At 33.1% G+C, this 10371-nt stretch overlaps 1 protein-coding gene across 1 annotated transcript; it reads right to left on the minus strand.

Moving 5' to 3' along the window:
• Positions 1 to 144: 144 nt before the first annotated feature.
• Positions 145 to 4085, minus strand: LOC136233450 (F-box/kelch-repeat protein At1g55270). Its single transcript, XM_066023111.1, has 2 exons — positions 3738 to 4085; positions 145 to 1695 (listed from the first exon to the last, which is right to left on the minus strand). The coding sequence occupies exons 1-2, from the start codon at positions 3810 to 3812 to the stop codon at positions 445 to 447; spliced, it is 1326 nt and encodes a 441-aa protein (XP_065879183.1). The 5' UTR covers positions 3813 to 4085; the 3' UTR covers positions 145 to 444.
• Between the last annotated feature and the right edge of the window lie 6286 nt (positions 4086 to 10371).

The raw sequence follows: 10371 nt of genomic DNA on the forward strand, positions 1-10371 counted from the left end.
AAACGTACATTTCATACGTTAGAGCTAAATCTGCATTTTTTTAACTGCGGATAGAACAATAATTCATAGCAATTGAGAATGTAATCTATGTATGTATACATTGACTGCACCTAAAACTAAAAGAACCCCATTTACATGAATGCAGACAGCAAATAAAAGATTAGATACTAGTATTAAAAAGATCCCAAAAACTTAAGGGAACTTGTCCCTCTACCAAAATAAAATAAATTTACAAGAATCTGCTCTCTGTTCATAGATATAAAGAAAATGACCTCTTCTGTTACTAAAATCAACACACCTTCTACTTGCTGTTGATTTTGATCACAACATTAACAGATCAATTTGCAGCCTATTGTTTCGGGAAGAGCAGATCCCGAATCACTAAACTGCAATTCACAACTTACCAAAAATTTCTAAAATGGTTTCAGTTTCGGTTTCGGTTTCTCAAGCTTGAAGTACCTGGCAGTGGACAATGTGACTTTTCAGACTACCTCGTCCTGCAATACTCGACCATATGTTCGTGACTAGTGTCCTGAAATGACCTCTCCCTGCTATATTCTCCCATAGGTGAGGGTTACTCTCCACGTGCCTTTCGGGACTCGAAACATCAACTAGACTTATGCTCATGTTGTTACGGACAATGCAAAGCTTTCCGTTGAGGGGAACCAGAGCAGCAGCTTCCATAGCATGAGAACTCCCTAGATGCAGCCTACTATCTATAAATTTGTTCCATGAATCTGTTGAGCCGTCGTAAGCCCTAAGTTTGCAGCCGTCTCGGCAATCTAAAGCATAGAGCCTCCCGTTTAAAGAGATGCTTGGATTGCGCCAACCAGCAACCATACCATCGCTAACTGGGGTCCAGCTATTGGTATCCGGATCATAGGCTTCACTCATGACCTCACGGTGAGACCCGAGACCTTTTAGAAACCACTTTCCATCGTAAACTACGCCAATAAAAGGAACCATAGCTGTGCTCATATCGGAAATAAAGCTCCACCTGTTCTTGTTAGGGTCATAAACTTCAGCTGATCGAAGAGTCCTTGGTAGTCCTTCACACTCTCCTCCAGCCACATAGAGGCAGTTATTTATAACACAAGAGCCAAAGAAATGGCGTTTTCGAAGCATATCAGGCGCCCTATTCCATTTATTTGTTCGGGCACTATAGAAAATAACCCTTCTCATAGACCCTCTGAGTGGATCCTTCCCCCCAAATAAATACAAGAAGCAACCACTTAAAACAGCACATCCAAAACCAAGCGCCTCGGAATATTCCCGGGGAACTGGTGGAAGTGGCTGCCAGAGTTGATACACAGGATCGAAAGCATTCCATGAGATCTTTCCATCACGATCTCGCTTGATGACATAAACCCACTCCTCTGCAATACCAAGGCTTTTCCTAAGAGAATAAAAGAAATTTCCAGCCAGTAGGCGGTACCATCGCTTACAAACTAGACGGAGTTTACGATGTTCAGCTCGAGGAACTCGAATCAGACACGCAATGGCAAGATCATCAGGAAGGCCAGGAAGAAGTGGCGGTTGCACACGTGTTCTCTCCCGCCGCGAATTTTTTGTTCTGTGTGCATTAGGATTGATATCAGGCTGGATACAAAGTTTTGATCCAGGGACGAACTTTCTTGCCTCAGCAACCGTTTTTAATCCAGAATCTACTTTGCAATAGCAGGACACAGAATCAACCTGAAAATTTTATCTTTGTTATGCATCAAACTTTCCAGAACATTTATATCTTTACTCTGTGCTCAATAATTATTGCGACATTTCAATCAAACAGGAAAGAAATCTGACAACTAGTGCACATTCAAATGATAATTTGTTTCATCTAACAAAGCACACATTTGGGCAGTAGATCCAGTTTCATGTGTTCATTAGCTGCAATATGTAGAATATAATTTTAAGATAAAGAAGCACCATTATCTTTCCCATTCCAAAATCTGACAAGAATAAAGAAGAAACTAATATCGATAAGATTGGATTCAGAGGTTAAATTAAGGGCACCATGTAGTTAACTCGGCAACAGTCAAAAAATGAACAACTAACCCTTTTTTTCTCATTATTATCTGTGTTTAGTTACCAAAGAATTCACTAGAGTAAATAAATAAATAAAATTGTTAGGAGCATGACAAGAATATCTCCGTCAAACTAATGCATTGAATAAGGCTAAGTAGCAGCCAGTGTACTTTTACAACTTCCACAACAAAATCTATATCAAGACTAAAAATAGTTGGTAGTAGAGTGGCACCTATTTGAGAAGTTTGAGAAAATATATTCAGATGTGCAGGACATGTCTATCATAGACAAAAAAAAAAAAAAACAAAAAGTCTTCCAATATGGAAAATTGAGCATATTGAATTTGTTGAAGATAATAAAATGAGGAACAAACTAAGGATGAAGTTGGAAGTAGCAGTGAGCAAGACCAAATGGACATCAAACTTTCTATAGATGTAATCCTAAATCAGGTGGGATGAAGGAAAAGAATCCATGTGGCTGAAAGTTTATGCAAGGCTATGCTATGTCTAACATAAAAAAAAATTGTTTCAGATTCCGGGAAGCTAACATATCAAGAAATTCACTTCAACCCTTTTTCTATAATGTTAAAATGTTACACGCTATAACCCTGCAAAGCAATAAATCACTATGAATTACTGTAATAAATGGCTAAGAACGAAGGTCAAGAAGCAAGCTAGCCCATCTCCTTTCTAGAATTGCCTAAGCATCCATATATATATATATATATAATGAACCTCCTTTTGGTTATATCATATTTAGAAATCAAGAACATTTCTGTCCACTAAATTCTCAAGTGGAAAGATGAGAACGGCACTTTGGTCGCGTTATAGCACACAGGATAGGCGTGAGGAAATTCAGATCTGATCTACCGCAATATATTCTTAACACTAGCCGCAACGAGGAAAGTTGAAAATCATTTCCTTATTTTCATGTAAAAAAAACAAAATTTACCCATCAAACAAAATGCACGAGGATGAGGGGCCATTCATTGCCTCATTTTGTTTGATAGGTTCACACAAAATGTTGGATTTCAATAAGATCCAAATCTGAAATTTACCATACTCCATAGACATTGTATGAAAAGGAAAATCAGCTTATCTGTTTCCAATTTGGGCTTCACAGATATGAATCCGCATCGCACATTATTAAAGGTCTCATGCTTCTACATAAATTCTTCAAAAACAGTCAAAACAAAACATCACAAATTCGATTCTACATAGGTAAAGGACATCAACTTACAAATTAGGGATAGTAGCTGAGATATGAACTCAGAAATGGGAAAACAATAACTAAAATACTTGTCCAATATGAATTTCTCTCCAAAAATATCTATGATTTCAAGAGGCATGGCAACAAAAGCAAAATTGTCACGTTATATATATATATAAACAATTAAACTCGCAGACAAAAAAGACCCAAATTCCGCCGTTTAAACTTCAAATTGAACAAATAGTAGCAAAGCCATTATTCTCTAGGTATATTCAAAGAAAACACCAAACACAAAAACCCATTATCAGGCACGCGTTACGAGTTTACACTCTCAATTCTATCTATAAACCTTCGAAAACACCATAGTAACAACAATAAAATGCAAGCAATAAACCAAACATCCAATAATTCTCCAAAGCAATAAACATTTACAGCCTAATTGAACAATTGGGTGTACAAAAAAGAAAAATTCAGGACAGCCCATTAGAGATCAAAGAGCTTACAAGTGGAGCTTGAACTCTAAACCCTCGAGAAGCATTTGAAGATCGCGTTTCCATCTTGTAGTCGGAGAGATTCATAAAAAGAAGAAGCTGTTACTGAAATCTAGATCGAGAGAAGCAAATTAAGAGAATGAATAGACGAAACATGGTCTGGTAACAAATGCAAGAACAGGAAAGGAGAAAAGATGGAAGAGAGTGAATGAATGTCTGGTAATGGCAGTGGTTTGGAGTTTTGATTTATAAATTGTTTAATTGGAGAAGAAAGAAGACAAAAGGGATGAGTGGGCTCTCCTGGTGTTACTGTTTACTTCGAGGTCAAACCCTTCCTCCGTTTGAGCATTTGGCGTTTGAGAATCCATTTTTGATACACATACATACAACATTTATGTATTACTTCAAGTGACGGTTCAATTTGGGAAACTAACTTTTTCTTTTTAATAATCCTTTATTTATAAGGTGTAAATACAGGAGATTCACCCGGATCCGAATGACCAAATAAATTTTGACATTCAGATCTAAATTCATTGAATCTCGTAAGACTTTGATGAGCATAGATCATCCAGGTGAACGTCACCGAATGCAAAAATACCCTAATGTTAATTGTCATGGTGAATTTCTTAATAGAGCTTCCACACAAGTTTATTAATAAACTGAAATAGCACCCTACAGTTTAGGGGTGACAATTTCAATTTTCGTGTCAAAGTAATGTTTTTTTAATTAAAACTTCATTAATGAGCTAAAAGGCAAAGAATAGTAATTTCACTCTCTAAACAACTTGGTACAGAATCAAAAATCACAGGACTATTAGCAAAACGAGATTCCCGAGCAAGAATGTGGGCAACCTCATTAGCTTGTCTACGCGAAAAAGTGACCAAGAATGAGCCACGAGAAGAAAGAATAGAACGTGTCAAAGTAATGTTATATACGTATATATGATAAAAAAAAATGCTAGAAAAAAGTATTTATGTGTCAATTGAGTTCTCTTTATAAATTGTATTGGCCCAGTTTGGCAAATATACGGTAGCTGTTAGCTGATTACTTTTTTAGTTAGCTGATTTGACTAACCGATTATGTAAACTTGTTTGGTAAAACTTACCTGATTGCTAATAATTGTTTGTGTAAAATAACATATAAGGACATGGTAAACTCTTTATTTGAAATTAAAGGATAATAATTAGGGATAAAGATATCATTCAAAAGAGATGGAGCAATAAGCTAATTAAAAATTCTCTTAAAATGAGTTTAGTTTTTTTGACACAGTAATCTCTTTCAAACCTCTTTTCATCAAACACCACAATTAGATGTTTGATTAGTCAAAACCTCTAAAGTAGTTCAAACCTCTAACTTTACCCAAAAAGCTTTTTACCAAACAGGACCATTGTCGTAAAATTAACACATATTTGAGAGATTGTATATAAATGTGTTAATCACATATTAAATATTTTAGGTTATTTTTCGTGATTACTTTATACGTGACACATTTAGTTTTTGACATTTTGATATGTGAGTAGAATTCATGTGGACTCCGACTGACCAGTAGAGCTAGACTTGTTGATTTAAGTTTTAGTATGAGTTTATTCTACGTCATAATATTCTAATAAGTCTAGATATAGTAGTGACTAACCAAATTCATTTGATGAGTAAAGATCCATGTGAACATTAATGTTTGACAATTATTTGTAACTATGTTAGTAACACAATAAATATTTTAGACATAACATGATGTTTTGGAATGTTCAATGTGACAGTTAAATAATGGATTAAATAACGATAAACTATGTTATTCAAATTTTCTGTTAGACATTGATAAAATTGATTTTGTTTGGAAATGTTAAAGGTTAAAATTTTACCATTTCGTACGTTATAAGTATTTGCACTTTCCTAAAAACGATAGAGACAATTTGGACTTTATCTTTTTTTGTAGAGTAAACAATTTATTAATTTCTATATTTCTTTTATATATTTATATATTACATTGACAAGTTGATATGTTTTTAAAAACAATTATACAACATCTTTATTATCCCAACTCTTAATAAAATTAATCGATTTCATAATGATAAATAATTTAATTTTTCAAATGATAAATAATTTGAAAAAATTATACAACATCTTTATTATCCCAACATCTTTATTATCCCAACTCTTAATAAGATATCTTTATCCTATTTCATAATGATAAATAATTTAATTTTTCAAATTTAATTTATACTTATTTTTTTCACTACATAATTTTATATATATATATATATAATGATTTATTAATTTTTATATAATTGTATAAATTATTTCACTAATAAATGAATAAATAACATTTCAAAAATTATAAAATTATAAATATAGGAATATAAGATTATAAATGTGATTCAAAAAAAAAAAGATTATAAATGTGAATTTTTTATTTGTAATAAACTTTATAATAAAAAGCAAAAAAAAAAGATTTTATAAAGTCATAATAATATTTAATATTAGTATGAAAATATTATATTAAATAATAAAAAATTAGAATAAAAAATTTAAGAGAATAAATAATAGAATGTTTTTATACTAATATGTAAAACTATAGATATATTAGTGTATATATACTACATGAATTTTATTATATATATGGTGATTAAATTTAAAAATAAAAAAAACAAAAATTTTACCTATATAACTAAGGATAGTTTTGTACGTTTTGTACTTTGAAAAAAAGGAAAGACTAAAGAATTAGTTAAGATAAAATTTAAGGGTTGAAATTTACAAAACTAAACCAATCGAGAGACTCATTTATATTTTTAGACTCATTTAGACGTATGATTTAAACTAGATTTTTTCAATACATTTTTTCAAAATACTCTTATTCACACAAATCCATCACCTTCTCATTGTTGTTTGATTTTGTGTTGGTCGTTGATCGAATTTGTTATGTTTGGTTTGCACTAGTGTTAATGGGTATATCATTTGAGTTGTATTTGTGTGATTCATTGGTTTAGAACTTCTCATCTATTGCTTCATCATTCATGTGCAATTTATGATTTTACTTCTCAATTTATAATTTTACGAATCGCATTTTAAATACCGATTCGCAATTGTAGTGTAAATAATTTTACTTCATAATTAGTTAAATAATAGAGAAGTTTCTTCAAATTAATTTTTTTTTTTTTAAAAAAACCTCAATATGTAAATGGGTTGATCTCCAAAACCCTAGAATTCCACTTCCAACACCCACAAAAATCCAGTTTCTCTTCTAACCCATTTCGTCCATCCACTTCAATTTTTGCTCTCCATTTCATTATTTATTTATTTTTACACACAATTGCTGCTTTTAGACCAAATTTCCACTTTTTCTTTCCAATGGTTTGATAAAGTTTTGTAACTTTGACTCCAAATTAAGAATTTAGGTATTTTTGAAAAAATATATCGGGAGAGATCTAGTTTGAAATGGATCTAAAAATATAAATGAGTCTTTTTACCGGGTTAGATTTATAAATTTCCTTTAAAATATAGTATAGACTACCTAATGTAAATTTTTTACCCATTTTTATATATATGTATATAAAAAGCTTAAAGGTGGAAAGGGAAGCGGGTAAAGTATAAAAAAAATTAATTTATGTATTTGAAAAGATATTCTTGTAGTTTGAAAGTTTATAAATATGGATAAGAAGTTCATACATTTGTAAAGTTTTAGTAAATTTTATCATTTTTTCCACTTTAAAAGCTTTTATATATTAGAAGGATGATAACATACAAATGTTATTAAATGGGCCCAATCTATCATATATGCCATGAAGAGGCCCATTAAAAGAGTGGGTTCCTGGATGATATTCCAGATGAAACCGATAAATATGTTCCATAGAAGGTTGAGATTCTGCTATGATGAGATACGTAGAACTGGACATGACATTCGGACGAGATATTTTCTTGTAGTCTGTCCGAATGTCCAATAGGTGAAGAGTAAAGTTTGACTACCACATGAGAGGTGTGTAGCCATCAGATCACTACCAAAGGGGTGCTAGCATAAACGCATCCCTTAAAAAGTGAAATGCGTGGAAGACTCTCATTGGTACTAATAGGCTACCAATGAAAGAGATGTCCTTGTAAAACCCTAATAGGGACCGCCACAATCTATAAATAAAGGACATAAAGGAATCTTTCGAGTATTGCCCAACTGTGCTTTCTCTGTGTTATCATTTTTAAGAACGATGCTAACATACACATCATAGTACTTATGCAGGATCGTTGATAGCTTCGTTATTTTTCTCAAATTCTCTTGAAGCTTGAGAGGAAATGTTTGAGTAGCCAAACACTAAAATTTAACAACATATCAATTGGTACAGTGAATGTGGAACTAAGGCTCAAAATGAGACTATTAGTTCATGTGATGACTATTATGGATGGTAGACCTACAAGATCATCACATCCACACATTTGGAACTGTAGATTTGGGTAATATTCCGATAAAAAAAGTGCAAACTCTAACAAAACAACATCCTTGAAAATGAGTATAAGCGTCATTTACACCAAACCATAATATGAGAGAAGATCCCATCATCGACGGCATGTATGGCCCATAAAAATGTGATTTTCTTCATTTAATACCACACTTCCTTTGCGCATAGATGTATTGGCGTTAACAGCAACAATCGAAGAATATGAAGTGTGAAAAGAATACTCGTTAATATTGGCAGTTGTATGTATGTGATTACGCAACGAGCCTTAAAAAAGCTGAAGACAGACTCGATGTAGATGAAGTTGGTCAAAGCTCATTTGATAGATCTCACAAAACACTCGGTACAAGCCTCAAGCTAAATGGTTATGGAGTGCCAGTTCTACGGTGATGACAAACTATGGAAGGGTAGTTGCAAATTTAGTATAGTAGACAAATTGTTGGCATAAAACGCCATTATTGGGAGAGTTTTCTTGTCTGAATTTAAGGTAGTTATATCGAAAACCCACCAGAGTCAATCAAAACCCATCAAGGAAGTGGAAATGTTAATTATGAAGAACTTCAATCAAAACCCATCGGAGAGGTGGAGATGTTCATTATGGCCCCGAACTAAGAATTGGGGGGGGGGGGGGGGTAAATTTCACACATGATGTATAATGTTTGCTACATTTCTCATTTTGATATACATGCTTCATTTTGTCACACAAAATGTACAACTTTACAGGTGACTTCACACTATGACACACAACAGGTAAAATGATGGTCAACTCCTGATCAATGTGCCATCTCAATATTTTTTCATTATATCTATTTAAAAAAGTGGATTTACTTTTTATCCAATTATTAAAATAATCCTTTACTTATGCGATTACTAAAATATCTTTTATCTATATCTCAATTTCTGCAACTCGAGTTCGTCTTTTTTTTCTCTCTCTAAAAAACGAATTCTATTATGAAAGAATTCTCCTTCATATTCGGAATAAGCCTTTCCAATCCTTTTGTGAATGTTCTGTTTCTGAAATCATCGTCGATTTCATTATATCTCTGTTTATTCAAATGCCTCCAAAATGGATCGTTGAGCAAAGAAAGACCAAGACTATTGGGATGAAACTAAAGATAGTGAAGGTTTAGGGATGTAAATGGGACAAGTATTCCCCCTCTCCATCGGTGATCCGCCCCGACAGGGACAGAGAATCATCGATAAGGATCTCCATGGGACAGGGATGGAGATACTTTTGTCCCCCATGACGGGGATGGGGAGAGGTATCCCCGCCCTGCGGCGATCCCCATCACCACCCTATTAATCCCCAATGATGATCCCCGATTATTTCCCGCGATAATTTTTTTTAATGATTTAAGTACATTTTAATTAGGTTATTAGTTGTTTTCAATTTTTAGTTTTTTTTATTTGAAAAATTTGAGAATGGTTGTTAATATTTGGTATTATTAGCCACTGTTTTTTTAATGTTTTTGTCTTTACTGATTTTTTAAACATAAAATGGTGATTCCCCGCAGTGAATAGAGAATGGGGATAATATTTTTGGAACATATGTAAATGAGGAATGTGGATCCCTGTGGGGACAAGGATTCCCCGCGGGACGGGATGGAGATAAGTTTGTCCCCATTAATTCGTGGAGATGGGGATGGTGAATCCCCGACTAGTCGGGAACGGGAATAGGAAATGCATTCCCTGCCCGGTCCGCCCCGGCCCATTTACATTCCTATGAAGGTTGCAGATATGACGATAATATAATTACAATGGAATCCTTTTTTTTATGGAAGAATGGAATCCAATTTGAAATATGGCCAAATTTAATGTTTAAGTTAACATAATTGATTTAACTGATTTTTTCCCGGAGCTGCTTCCAGGCCAGGCCAGGTCCCTGTGTTCTTCATTTGGATGGAGGATACGCTGCCTTTTTTAAATACTTTTATTTTCTTTCATAGTTTCTTTTTTTATATATAATTATTTCATAGTTTGTTGCGTCTAAATTAATAATGTGTTTAAATTTAATGAATTAGGAATTTTGGTCGGCTATCTATTTTTTTTTATAAAGATGCTTAAACATTTCATTAGATGATAAAATATAAGTACATCATGAAAATAGTAAGAGATAAAACTTTACACAAGTGCAAGCTAATGCTTAATACAACATCCATAAAAGAAATAAAAGGACTACAAAAAGCAAAAATAACTATAAAAGGTAC

This window comes from Euphorbia lathyris, chromosome 6 (assembly GCF_963576675.1).
Source record: "Euphorbia lathyris chromosome 6, ddEupLath1.1, whole genome shotgun sequence".
Lineage (NCBI taxonomy): Eukaryota > Viridiplantae > Streptophyta > Magnoliopsida > Malpighiales > Euphorbiaceae > Euphorbia > Euphorbia lathyris.

What these genes read in the sequence shown, in the direction of transcription:
- LOC136233450 (XM_066023111.1), bottom strand. Translation starts at nt 3,812, where the DNA reads ATGAATCTCTCCGACTACAAGATGGAAACGCGATCTTCAAATGCTTCT. An exon ending in TTAGAGTTCAAGCTCCACTT is followed by an intron (nt 1,696 to 3,737) that starts GTAAGCTCTTTG and finishes TAAAATTTTCAG; the next exon opens with GTTGATTCTGTGTCCTGCTA.